The 14,523-nt window shown below is 42.0% G+C and overlaps 1 protein-coding gene across 2 annotated transcripts in view; it reads right to left on the bottom strand.

Annotated features, from left to right (window-relative positions):
• Positions 1-14,523, bottom strand: part of Hth (Meis homeobox homothorax) — a 384,416-nt gene that overhangs the window by 12,129 nt on the left and 357,764 nt on the right. For both annotated transcript variants that reach the window (XM_070300419.1, XM_070300420.1), the window contains exon 12: positions 9,122-9,180. In XM_070300419.1, the coding sequence (XP_070156520.1) occupies positions 9,122-9,180 (59 nt within the window). The remainder of the gene's footprint in view (positions 1-9,121; positions 9,181-14,523) is intronic.

Raw genomic sequence — 14,523 nt, 5'->3', positions numbered from 1 at the left:
TATAATATATATACACATATATATCTAGCTATGCGTAACGAGAAATGGACCCTAGGTTCGTTTACATGAAATGGATCAAAGTTCGGCAGTTAGGGCAGGCGGCCGCGGAGTTATTGTTACATTCGGCCGATTATTAGCGGCTTGCGATACCGCCGGCAGTTTCTGGCGCTTCGTAATTACGCGAGTACAATGGGCTTACTAAAGATCGTTATTATCGCTACTTCGTATTATTAATCTCTTGATAATAATATATACTATATACTAATACTAGGACTCGGCATATTGAATTACATAAATGAAGAAAATAAACCAACACGAACGGTGTAATATAATATAAATGATATTTACAGTTACATATGCAGTTACGTAGATGCATACTTGTGTGATTATATGTATATAATAATAATATACAATGTAGCTATACTTTTATTGTGCTACGTAAAATATTGTATATAATAAGGCCGTAAATGTTTACTATTTCCTATTGGCAATGTTCCTTGATTTGCAGCGAAAAGGACCAATTTGATAGGACTTCCATCGAGCGCCTTTACGCGCCGAGCTCAACGGAACGTTGATACGAACGAACGGAACGCAATTTCCTCAGTTAAGCCCGGCCGTGTTCTGGTTATGCTCTCCCCATAGTGCTGTACGGCAGCAAATAATAACATTTCTATAAGTCGGTCGTTTGTATTCGACGACTGGCGCGCATGCACCCCATTTCAATTAACGTATGATCTATGTCGTATGAGGACCCGTTCCGGCACCTTTCAAACGTTAGGGCCGTAATGCGCGGGGGATCGGCTCTCTAAGTAACTCTATATCACGTCTACGTGACGCGAAACGTAGAGAAAAAAAGACCTTGGCGACGGTCGATGGGGACACGACGAGGGAAGAAATCGTCTCTACTTGGGCCGCTCGAACGAGCTCGTACATCCCGTTCCTCCTTTCAGCTCAGACTTTCCTTCGGTCGTTCCGGCTTCCAACAGTACGATCGAGTTTGCGTTTAAACGAATTACGCGCGCTTGGGAAGCTGTCGGATAAATCAGTCGCGCGGTTTGTTCGTTTATAGTATACCGGATGTATAAATTTCCAGTATAAATAATAATCGCGTAATTTGATCGCTTTAGAAACAAGTTTTAAATATAATACGCTGAAGAAAGAAGAAAACGGTGATGGAAAGATCTCAGAAATAGTGGAAGATTCGGTAAAAAAAATTCGCATAAATAAGAGCCGCGATCAAATGGACGGTCGCCCATTTCGGCGAAATCTCGCGATATCGAACTCGTCGAAATCGAACGCGTTTCAACGCATCAGCGTCGAAGCGACTATCGACCAAGTCCACGTCGGCGCCTCCGGTGACATTTTAGGGGATCCACTGTGCAATTTCTCCCGATTCTCGACCCCAGAACATCCATTTTATTTAGCGCGCCAGGGTCTACGGGGGACGTTAAACTCGATGGCGGAGCTTTCTCTTTTTCTCCGTCGGCCGATATCCCATCAGTGCCAGTAGGAACGTTTACAGCGGGCTGGTGTCCAGCTAGAATTCACAATCCTCCTTCTCTCTCTTTCTCTCTCTCTTCTTTTAAAAAGAGTTAGCCTTATATGACATGGCGAGGTAGAAGAAGGGAGCGAAAACGAAGGAAACAGAGAGGTCACCGATGTACGAGGATAGACGGAGAAAGGTGGAGAGTGGACTGTCTGGACCCACCCCGAGATGGACACAGAGAATCGCCATTACAAATTGACAATCTTGATTGATGGTCCTCGCGGAAGGGACGATGCTGGCCGATCCGGTGGCTGAGCAGAGAAGGAAGGATCACGACGAACGGCGAAAAAGGGAGCGTTAAGGGGAACGAGGGGTTGAGAAAGACCGGGCTAAAGGGGGTTGAAGCAGCATTGACGCGAAGAGAGGGACGAGAGAGGGGGGGGAGGATAAGGATAGCGGCCAAGTGAGATGGAGTGGATGTGCTATATGTTGGCTTGGTTTAGCTCGTTTCGGAGATTCTGCTCCAAGGGACCTTCGGCAGCTAGATAGTGCGTTTCGCAGACCAACGTGGTTATATCCATCGGAAAGGGGAAGGGAAGAAAATAGAAAGAGAGAGAGAGACGAAGGGGCCAAGCGACGTTATCGAGGTCGAGCCTTTCGGCGAATGCGTGACGAATGACCCGCGACTAGATCCACAGAAAAGTACGGTCTGTGCTTTATCACTAGACATAATATTCGATGATTTTCGAGTTATTTTGTATGATAAGAATATTTAAAAAAAAAAAAAAAAAACGTGGCCATAATTTTTTCCTAATACATGAAAGAACATATAATTTATCGATACATTATTTCTATTTTACTCATATTTAAAAAAAAGAAAATATGCAAAGAAAAAAACCTGTGGTCCAATGAGCGAGCTAGAATATATGGAAACAACCGATCGTAAGTATAATCGCCGATTGATGGGAAGACGCTAGCGGTTATCGTAAATGACAATCAAGCTTCCGCGAAAGCGACTGGGGAAAAAGGAGCCTCAAATATTGCGAGAAAGACGATGTGTTGCGAAAGTGGTTTGTCGAAGAACGGCAAAAATACAAAACAACGCGAACGCGATGATCAACGACTATGAACTCTCTGCTTGTCTCATCGTGATCCCGGGACTCGATTGCAGGCGAATAATAAGCGAAAAACCGACAATTAAGACATCGCCGATGGATACGTACGGAGACTGCCTTTCCTCGAAGATCCTCTCGTACAATTAACGCAAACACCGACTCGTAAAGCCAAAAGAACGGAGGAGGCGAGCGCACGTGGATGAGCGATGTTTATTGAGATTATAGTAAAAGGCAATTGGTGGGAAGTCATTTATTGCCGACAAGGAGGAGGAGGAGGAGGAGGACAACGTTGACGACGACGACGATGGCGAACCTCGGTTACTCGGAAAGAGTAATTATTCGCGCCGCGTAGAAATGAGCCACGACAGAAATCAGTGAATAGATCGGTCATCGTTGCGGCCACCAGTCTTTCGCCAGTAGAGGCTAAACGTACAAACGTCCTCTCACCGAGAGATTAACTGTCCGCATAGTAATTGGATACTTTATGTCGACTGCAAAGGAAAACCGCTTCATCGGTAGTCTCGCTCCTTAATTGCGTATCGCCATGTCAAATATCTCGCTGTATTAAATTGCGACTAAGTATAGAGAGAGCGCGGATTAAAATACTTATTCCATAATTATGTTTATAACATCGCTGAGATAAATTTTATTCAATGCACGAGCAGAAACATAATGTGACATATACGTTTATTTTAATAAGTAATATAAAGACCGGACATTATGACAGATATTTTTTTTTTAATTCGGCAGCGACTCGATACTGATTATCTTTCAGATCAGGACGAATCCTCGAAAGAAGCTCGACAAATATATCTCGGCTACCGTATTGTCGAGGTGGGCACGATGCCTTTTATCGCGGTATCGTCACGAGATGCAGCGTACGGTCGCAGCTTTATAGTACTTTGGTGCCGTTGTTACGTTTTTACTACGTCGTTCTAGTAGCACGTGAGGGGACGACGATTCTACCGATGCTGTAACTATATACAAGTCTTGATGTTAGACAGCGTCGTATGTATATGTGTAGCATACCGTATCGGAGTTCCATCAGAAGGATACCAGCAAGTAGCTTTCTTTCAATATTTCTTTTTCCATGTCTGCGGATTAAAGTTATCGTCGCGAGAATGCAGAATTTAAGAAAATAATATATATTGCTTTTCGAAATATTGCATTTTGGATTTTTTTTACACTAGATAAATTTTTCTTCATACGAAGCTGCCTCTTATCAATAATTCATTTTCTTTCCTGATATTTTTGTATATTTTAATTTTTGAAAATGTAATTTCTGCTCGTGATCTTTATCCCCTTAATCCATATTTCATCGTACATTTCACAGTAACGCGCTTTAATATGATTAATGAAGCATATGTATTAGTAAAACGGAAACGCAAAAAACATTATTGCCTGACGTGATCTTATATCGCATAATGTATGCATAAGGCAAGTTATGCACACCCGGTACTTGTTCAATTAAATTATTTTCGTTACGAGATGCCAGTGATAATACATTATCTTGCACCCATATCCTTTCTGCGCTCTCAGGAGTGTATTACCCGAGTGTATCTTTCCTATCTTAGGGCATAATCCACGTGTGGCACAAGTTTTCTCCGCGCGATATAAACCTAATAGAATCTCGCGCGAGAGCGACAGCTTGTACGTCGTAAAACGATGCGCCGCGGGTTTATAGTTTATAGTTGGAGTGCCTACGCGACACACGGCCGTGTATGATTGAATGGGGGAAAAGAGGGTTTAAAAGGGATCGCGCTTTTATGAGACGCATTAGGAACGACGACGGCGTTAAAACGTAAGCGTGCGAAGGTTTACAGCCCGTGTACACGCGCGCAAGGCTAATTTTATACTAATTTCAGCGTATCGTTCCGTGTTACTATAAGGGATAATCATGTAACCCCGTTCAAACATTTACGCCGTTAGTAAAACTTTAACGACACTTGTTAAAAGAGTCGCAATTGATTAGAATACTAAATTCGATGACGCATTAATGTCAATTTATTTTTAATCTTATTCTATCTCGTATGCAGATTAAGAAGAGACAAACAGCATTAATCTTTAGTATATAAACCGGTTCTCGCTCTGATATATCGACGCAGAAAAATTGCATACATCACGAGATAAAATATATGAACCAAAAGGACTTTGTCACTTGTAGTTTCTACGCGAGTATTCTGATTATCGCAACAGTTATTATCGGTAATTCAATATGTCAGCGATGTACTTTTCATCGATATCAAAATATCGGTATGAGAGTCACAGCGAAAATCGAAGGCATTCGCGTACTTTACGTGTTTGCGAAATCTGGGACACGCTCGAGCGTTAAATTGAAATACCAAGCAGCTACGCGCGACCCACGCATTTCCTCGAGAAGGAAAGATCCGCGCGCCTGCATTCTTCGCGAACCGCAGATATGGGATCGTTAGAGAGGAGAGAGCGAGATGGGTCACATAAATTCACCGATTGCGATGTCTCTTGCAGCCGTTATCGACGATAACCATGAATTCCTTCGCGAAGCGCGTTACTCGCGCACAGAGAGCTTCTTTCGTCTCGGAATAATAATAATGCCCCGCGGGCCGCGGAGTCAATATGGAGCAGCTGCGATCCGCGTAATGAAAGTATGATTGATGATCCGACCGACGCGCATCATTAGCTCGACACGGAGGAGCACACCTAGCAGGATATGCATGCCTGCGAGTCGTGCACCTTGTTGTCGTCGTCGTCGTCGTCGTCGTCGTCTTGAAACTCATTCTGAATTAACGTGACTCCGTCCTAATACGATTTCTCGCGGGACTTGCGTGAGAAAAGTAACGGCGTAATTCGTGACTACGTGCGAACAGACAGTGGTCTGCTCGCGGAACTATTGCGTAATTAATGGACGGATTTCCTTAAGAGAAATGAGAAATTTGTTAAGTAAGAAAAATAAAATATTATAGCGTTTCATAAGAGATATGTACTTATTAACATCCCTTTACTTTCTCAATAAATGGCAGGATATTTTAATAAGCACTTAGATTGAAATTTGTTTATGAAACTCGAGTCAATATTAAGAATTAAGAAATTTATGAAAATTGAAATTTATATTTAATGATCGATAAAATTAATATGTCTGAAACTAATTTGATTGATAGTATAAAATGTAATCGTTCAAAGGAGGAGTAACAGTTTTATCGTGTACGGCCACCGATCACACAGGGACCGGGAGCGTTTGAAAGATACATTTATCTCGTTTCCGCTGGAACAAAATCTGCCCTGGGGCCCTAATGCTTCGGCTATTAAGCTTTAATGGACTGCTGATCGTCGATGGAGAGCAGGAAAGGAGCAGGCGGGGAAGGGACATAGTCCCCGTCTCCGAGGAATTGGAAAAATAGTCGAAGTCGCAAAGTATATGAATTCGAATCTTCACGATAGTTATGTCCCCTCTCTCTTTCTCTCTTTTTTTTTCTCTTTCTCGCTGTCTCTCTCTCTCTCTGGCTTCTTCTTCTCTTTTCGTGTCCATTTTCGTCCACGCGAAAATATCCCGCGTGTCATTCTTTGACCGCGATAACCGAGCGGGACGAAAGGACGCGAGGCGGCGAGCTCTCGCGAAATGCCATCGATTTCAATGGAGCACGAAAGGTGCGCTCTTTCTGGTTAGGCGAAACTGGTTTCCCTGGTTGCGGAGGGAGGAGGCGAGAAAACGAAGACGGCGATATCGGCGAGCGGAAGGGCTGGAAAGGTCGTGGGTCGCCTGTTTGTGGCACGATGGAGCTGTGATCAGGATTGACTCGGGATGATAATCTGGCGTACACGAGTTTCCACTTTACCCGATGCGGACGGCGACGTTTGGGTAACCTCTCTCTCTTTCTCTCTCCCCCTCTCGTTCTCCTCGTCCCTTGATACCAACGAGATCCCCCCGTCAACCCACTCTTTCTTACCCGTCATCATCCTCGCGAATATCTCTTTAGCCACCGCTCGAATTTGTTGAAGGCGTATACGTGTTGCGTATACGTGATCATCAATGTCGCTAATTAGTTGCAAATAAAACACCGTTCAATGACGGAAATAGATATCGGTTTATTATTCGATATATACAGAAGGAATTGAAGTAAAGCTTTTGAAATCTGGTCAGAAAAGAATTTTCTGTTTTCCGCAAAGATTTTGTGCGACGAACGTGGTCCATCAGCTTGCGCTACGTCTTACAACATCGATAACACTCTCGCGAGTTTGAATAAAGTCTGATACGGAGATGTTTATGGTACTCGCAGGAAAGATTCTCACAAAGTACTCGAACGTTTAGTGCACTTTGGTGCACGATACATCTTCTATCCGCGTACAAAAGCTCGAGAACGAACTGCGGGCCATCATTCGCAGAAGTTCGTGAAAAGTGCGTGCGTCGAGAAATAGAGAGAAGGAGGAGAAGAAAAGTGCGGAAGAAAAGAAAGCTATCCCTTGCCATCCCAAAGAGCGAGTTCCGTGGATACATTCAGATGGTGAATGGCGAATAAAGCGCCCCTAAAGCCCAGTTTCGGCAGAGCAAACAACCCGTAACTCAGTGAGTGTTTATGAGGGGGCCAGTCGTAAAAATACGAGGCGAATCTCTCTTTCTCTCTCTCTCTCTCTCTCTCTCTCTCTCTCTTTCTATGTTTCCTCTTTCTATGTTTCGACCGTTTAGTCGGCCCACCCTCGAACTTTTCCTCGGACGATCTTTTCCGCGGCGCTCGACGCGAGACAAAGACGCGGCCGGCCACGGATAAGGACGTAAGAAAAAGACGGGTCGTGGGAGGGCACGGGCTAGTAGAATGAGAGGAATTTCCACTGTGGCGGCGGGAGCATGTTCCCTGATCGTAAAACTCGGTCTGATCACCGCTACCAATTATCCCGCCGTTATCCGAGTGTTATCCGAACGTTATCCGGGACGTTATCCACCTCTGCCCACCCTGTACTCCGCGAAAGAACCCTCTCGCCCATCATCCGAATCACTACGGAACCCTTGAACCCTACCCGAGAGAAAGCAAGAGAAAAAGATACAAGAAGAGAGACAGAGAAAGAAAGAAAATGATTCCACCCTAAACACGAAGGTCGCTTGTTGTCGCCTTTTACTGCAAACGAAGTGATTCCCTCCTCGTAAACGCGTCGTCTTTACAGATTACTCGACGAAGGGATACCTTTCCTTGATGTCGAATTTTCGGTTTTATCATATTGATCTATTCTCGCGGAAGTAAGCAAGGTTCTTTATTTCCGCGCATGAGAAACATACGCATTAAATAAATGCATCCTTTATATTATAGATAAACCGAAATATATCTGAAAAATTTTTCTTTCTACATAGCAAATGTTTCAAGTATCTTGTAAGATAAAAGATTACTCTTTTTATGTGTAAAAAAGATTTTAGTAGGATTTATTTTCTATTAGAATCACACAGGGAGATTCTTGTTGAAAGCCGTTTTAGCAGTTGCACAAGTTTTCTGTCGTCCATTCATGCAAAGTTAAAATAGACTTTAATAATACTTTCTAAATCATGAAACAGATTGATCGTCGTAAGCGATCGTATTTATCAGATATGCAAGAGAGAGAAATGAAATTCAAATTTCCATCGTGAGCGTGGAATGACCGATAATCGAATCGCAAAGTAATTCGATTGCAAGCGACGGATATTGCAAATGTACAAATATACACGACGCCACAGATTTCATTCGAATGAAATGACTCGTTTATTGAAGAATGATTTCAAGAATATCCAAAATTGGACGAAGATCGAATATTCGTTATATCAGAAATTAAAAACAACACGGATGCACAGCATTATATTAAATACGCTATCCGTAAAATGTCAATTGTTGATTAAATTTCCATGCTAGCTTTGATATACGTAATTAGGAAACTATTACGGACCTTACACCTTATCTAAACATATAATATTACGTATCATTTTACGGAATCAATTACAGAAAGTGAATTGAATTGAAAGACAAACATATAATTGGACAATTATACAAAAATATTGTTAAATGAATTAATTTTGGACATGATTTGATAATTTTAAACTTGCACAAAATTGTATCATATATTAATATATCTATCTAGTAAACAATGAATGTATTAGATCTTTCTACTGTTTAGTTTGTTATGGAATTTACAACATTTAAAAATCAAGTTTTCTAACCGTAATATCTAATTTCCACTTTTTGATATATGAAATCACATTGAATATAACATTCAATTTTCGTAAAAAGTTAAAATTTTATCATATTGAAAAAATTTTAATGACAAATTATTTTTATATATCCACAAAGAATCTTGTCAACACTTATACTTTAGTAACAAGAAAACTACAACATTCTGCATATAACAATCACTACGTTAATTCATAAAATTTAAATTACTAACTTTGATATTTCGAAGCAAAAATATGTCTAAAAACATGAAATAAATCCTTGGCAAATGGCACATCGGTTATTTCATCTGTAACACATGTTTGTAGTATTGTAATTGTGTGTGTAAATATCTGTTAACAAAATTGGAATCATCTTACCAGCTCGATTACTCTGGTCAATCATTGGTTGAACGATTCTACGCCTCGCATTGATAAACCTGAAACACAAATGAAAAGAATTAATAAAATAATCGATTCATTTGATATTTGTAATGCAAGACAAAATATAGTTTTATAATCGTTCGATTCTCTTATATATTATAAATTTTTTCTAATATAAAAAGCAAAGTTTATTTTTTTTTATTACGTAATCTTATTGTCATTTTACGAAAATTTTAGACTTTTTGTCGCCTTCGTATTTTACACGTTATAATCATTAATATTCTTATATCAAGAGATCTTTATTTGACACGATCCGCTATCTTGGTAACAATAAAAACAGTGGATGGCAACTAATTCGAGAGATGAACGAGCAAAATCGGAAAAATCCGGCAAGCAGGAAGCGGCATCCTTGATACGTCATTAGTCGCGTTGAAGAAGCTTCCATGTGAGCGCTTTCCAAACAATAGATCTGCGGTCTGTTTCGATGTTGGTCGAGATCCAAAAGGGTGGGTGAGTTCAATACAGTGTGAGATAGGAACAGGCAGGGAGGAACGATGGTATAGGAAGAGCGAGAGAGAGAGTACAGGACGAGCGAGTGGGATGCGGAGAGGAAGGGCGTACGTCAGCCGACGTCAGCGTCGCGGCGCCCTAATGGGCGCAGACGCCGGAAGTGATTGGGTTTCCGCTCGACTGACTCGAGCACACCCCCTTCCCGCCGTGGAATACTCTCCGGTTCTCCGCCAGGGATAAGGAGGACATAAGCAAGCCCCTGAGGAAGCGATGGCACCCTCTCTTGTTTTGCAGCACATCTTTCTTGCTTAGTCTCACGCCTGGCCGACTCCCACCCCGGAGAGTCTTATGAATAATAATTATTAAACTCTCATCGCGTCTTGCTCTCGCCGCTCGGATGTTCACGCGGCACTATCGCGTCGCAGTCAAGGCGCAGACGGTGCCCGCAAAGTCGTTCGGCAAGTCGCCGTAAGTCAAAGGAACTTTATCCGACTGGCTGTGGGCGGCAAAGGACTCTTCGCAAGCGATTAGTGTACGTGCGCACGAAGGCGTAGAAATAGTCATGAATTTTGATAACACGGATCGAGAATGGATATGTAAGAGAGTGCGGTAAATGACTCTAGATTTTATACCATGATATCGTAATTTCATATTCAATAATGATTATCGAGTTATAAAATAGCGTTCTAATAAAAGAAGAATCGTAAATTCTTTCGACTCTACTTAAAACTTTCCTACCTAAAAATACAAAGATGAGAACATTTCCTTATTTATTCAGCCAAAAGTCACGCAAAGCGATCACGCGAGAACCAACATAATAAGATACAAAATATATACACTAATAATATGCATAGGACTAAAGCTTTGGAGTGCACAGATATATAACGCGACGATAGTTCAAAGTCAAGGCCTCGGCTATCGTTAGATGAAAGAGTATCACCGCGAGTATGAAGCCGAGGGACCCCCTCTCTCTAGCCCCTGGATACTCCTAAGCGCCTCTGGTCCCTCTTTGGCGAGGTAGGCAGCGTGTCACAGCCAGCTGACTACTGCCGACCACCCCCGCTGAAATATCGCCCGAACAATGGCGCGCCAACCCCTAACCGAAGCGAGAGAAAGAGAAAGAGAGAGAGAGAGAGAGAGAGAGAGAGAGAGAGAGAGAGAGAGAGAGAGAGAGAGAGAGAGAGAGACAAAGAGGGACAGAGAAGAACAGAAATGTGCAGAGAGGGACGAAAATGGTGAGCGACTGCCCAAACTCTCTCTCTCTCTCGAAGAGTTCGACCCTGGCGAAAATAAACGAAAATATCTTCGCCGACAGAAACTTAAGCCAGCCACGTTGCGGCGATGTGATAAAGTCTTTTTTACGTATAATTTTACGCATATTTCTTTCGTAGATTTAATAAGAATGTTATATAATAAAATTCAGAATTTAAATTATCTTATTATGATAAAATTATAATAACTTTGTTTTCCGTTAATGAATCTTCTGTAGCGGAAAAGCGATAAAAATTTTGATGTGAAAAAATTGTCGATGCGTACTCTCGATATTTGAGAACACTAAGATATTTATCAGCATAAGGCACGAGAATATACACATTATATACGCGTCGATGAAATAATCGTCGACTTAATCGATCGCGAATCGTGAGCGGGTAGGGGAGGAGTACGCTTCTCGTGGCAACGAGAGGGATCGCAAACGAGGTGAGTATATTGTTATCGCGGTGGTTGCCGAGTCACCCCAGATGACAAAACACTTTTCGTCGCGCCATCGTCGGGGCTTTCAGGATTTTAATGCAGTTTTGATTATGAATCTCTGAAGGAGGGAGGGGCCACTCTCTCGCAACACATTGCGAAACGGACCTGTAGCTGGGAAAGCTTGAACGCGTTTCGATACGGAATACGATATGTACGGAAGGGTGAAGAACGAGCAGTAGGACTGCTTTAACTTTGCGTAAAACGAGATAATATTAAATCGATTTTAAAATAGAAACTATACAAACATACGACATTTGCTTTTACACTTCTGATAGAAAACTAAAAAAATATTTTCTTCTCATTCTTTTCATTTTCTAATGAAACGTGTAAGTTCTTTTTCATCGTCATTTCAAAATGAAAAACCATTAATAACTGGCAAAGTAAATCAAGAGTCGAGCGAACGAATTGAATGAGCGCCTCGGAAATCGCCGGTGAGTTTCAAACGGAATTTCGAAGAGCGACGCGAGAGAATTATTGACAAATCGCTGACGTTCCGGGCTTACCTCGGTATCGCCGTTACTTTTTACGAGAAAAGGGGGAACCAACGACATATGACACATTTCTGCGAGAAAAAGGTATAAAACGCAGCGCCGGGTTGGGGCGCGCGTGTCTCCCGCATGACCTCCCGTGCCGTGACTAAATTTAGTGCACTTCGGGCGCATACATGAATAATGTGCTTGTATTTGCTTATACGCGCCATACACGCAGCATATATCGACTCGATCTCGTATGGCGTTTCGGAAGAGACGTTTCAAGAATGATAGTAAGAGTCTCCGGACTTGATTCACGCTCGTCATAAAACATTTTCTACAATTTCCTCTGCAAAAAAATCAAAAAATTTTTCTTTAAAATGTGCAAATAATCAAACGACAAATTTACATCGCAACAATATTATCTTGCCTATCTTTACCTATCTCTTTATATTTAAAAAAGTTATACTTTGTTTCTGCCTTTGCTGCTTCTTTCGCTACAACCTTTTTTTAACTGACGTAACGAGTCTCATTAACCATCGAGCATCTCTCTGGCGTAAGAAGAAAGAAAATAATTTTCTTGCAAGCAAGATATGTATATTCGTGATATTTATCTGGAGAATTTTTCCGGAATGACACGGCGAGAAGCGAAAAGCGCGTGTGAGAAGGACCACCCCTCATCGTTGCGCGAGTGCGTGAACGGAGTAACGATGATTACTGTCGCGCTAGCAGCATTTACTCTCCGACGGCATTCGCAATTATCGGGGTGGTTCCATTAGTTAACTGCAGTCGATACCCAGTGCACCGGGATCCTCGCATCAAAACATCATTAATGCCCGGACACGGGAGAGCGCGAGAGCGCGAGAGCCGCCGTCGTACTCGCAGTAGTATTGGTAATCAATTTCGCCGCCGTACTATACTGGCACACGCTAATGCGAGGCCTCGGCGTTCGCGTCGCATTACGGGAAATCGAAAAGGTAGCCTCGTAATGATTACGCGTTAGAAAATGTATCGCGAGGTATAGGCAGGTGAGTTGCCATAAAAGGTCCGTTTTAATTAGAAGTCGAACGAGTGCGCGAGAGGTGAGGCATAATTTCCATCGACGAGGGAGGAAGGAGAAAGATTGAAATATATGAGATACTTTAAAAGAATAGCGTTGCGTTATTACTAATCGTTACGTTATCAAAATTTATTATTATTACTGAGTTCATGGAGATTGCTTAACACGTGTATCTAATGAGAATTTCAATCAATATATCGAGTTAGAGTAATCACGGTGTAATTATTTTTATCGGATTGAAACGCGCTACGTGAGACCTACGGCATTAGGTTATTTACGTAATTATCCCTTCCCGTACCGGGAACGCAGTTAATGAGGATCTGACCTCGCAATCCAATCGGTAATCAATTTTTACGCCGTGTAGCGAATTACCACGGACTAGTCCCATTAATGCGAATCACCGTTGTATCGGAGAAAAGAGCCGTCATAGGCATTCCACGAAATGTATACTTATTAGAAATCGGTTGTATAGATAATATATATCAGTAGACATGCATCGTTTCACGTTCCGCATCTAGAATCTGCCATAGCATAAATAACATAACAATTGTTTGTACAAGAAATCTTACGGCAAAAGTTAATACACAAGTGGTTATTTCGAATCTTATAAAATCTTTTTCAATTTTTTCTTTTTTTTTTCGCTTCTCTAAGATTCATTCTTTTCGCGATTTATAGATCTTATACTACTTTCAACTCGATCCGTTTCAAATTATCCGACATGTCTAATCGAGCATAAAAAAGCCAATCAACTTCATCTTGTTCTGGGACATTATCCGTCTCCTTTTCTCTCGGCGATGGAGTTATAAAGTTTTACGGGGCATTGACCTCACTCCCCGAGCCTTCGTACGTCCACTTTTTTCAAAACAATTTTGTTGCACCGGCAGAAAAAGCTCGCTGCTCGAGCTCGCGCGATCGCGCGAGCGGATATAAATCTGGGCGTTCATAAGCTTGGCGTCGCGCCGGTGCATTTACGATCGATAAAATCATTTTATCCGAATATAATGCGCCGGTCGATTCACGCGCCGCTCCCGGCGTGTTTCTCCTTTTTAGCTCGCCATTCCGTTCGTTCTCGCGCGGCCGATCGTGATCGCGATTTTATTATAATGCATTCGCGTCTCACCCGCGCGCGACCGGATCTACTCCGAAAGCGCGGGCGCCCACGAACAAACGAATCGAACCCCCCCCCCCCCCCTCGCAATATATAATTCCTATTCGACAAATTCAATGAGCATTGTGGACCGTGAGCATCCTTCCACCGTGTAATCGAGTTTCCTGCAGATATAGCCGGCAAAATCGCGGGATGCGCTCGCCCCCGCAACTCTGGAATTCGAGGGTTGCTGTCAGCCATCCAAACTGAAAATTTGCATCCGATCGTTATACATAACGTAACGTGAATTAGATAAATATTCAAAATTCATGCAAACTTTTGCATCTGTGTTATATCCTTCTTCGTTAAGGACTATTAATATTAATATCAGAAACGACTGTGATTATTATCTTGAATTTTATTCTAATAGAAATAGCACATGTGTATATGTATCGAGAAACTAATCCTATCCAATTTAATTTATTACCTTTATTTTAGTTCGACAAAAGGGAGATTAAAG

Source organism: Polyergus mexicanus, unplaced genomic scaffold (assembly GCF_030449975.1).
Source record: "Polyergus mexicanus isolate NDT 795.1 unplaced genomic scaffold, iyPolMexi1.0 SCAF_8, whole genome shotgun sequence".
NCBI classification, from domain to species: domain Eukaryota; kingdom Metazoa; phylum Arthropoda; class Insecta; order Hymenoptera; family Formicidae; genus Polyergus; species Polyergus mexicanus.
The sequence above is the reverse complement of the archived record's forward strand: the minus strand, read 5'-3'. Positions and strand labels throughout refer to the sequence as shown.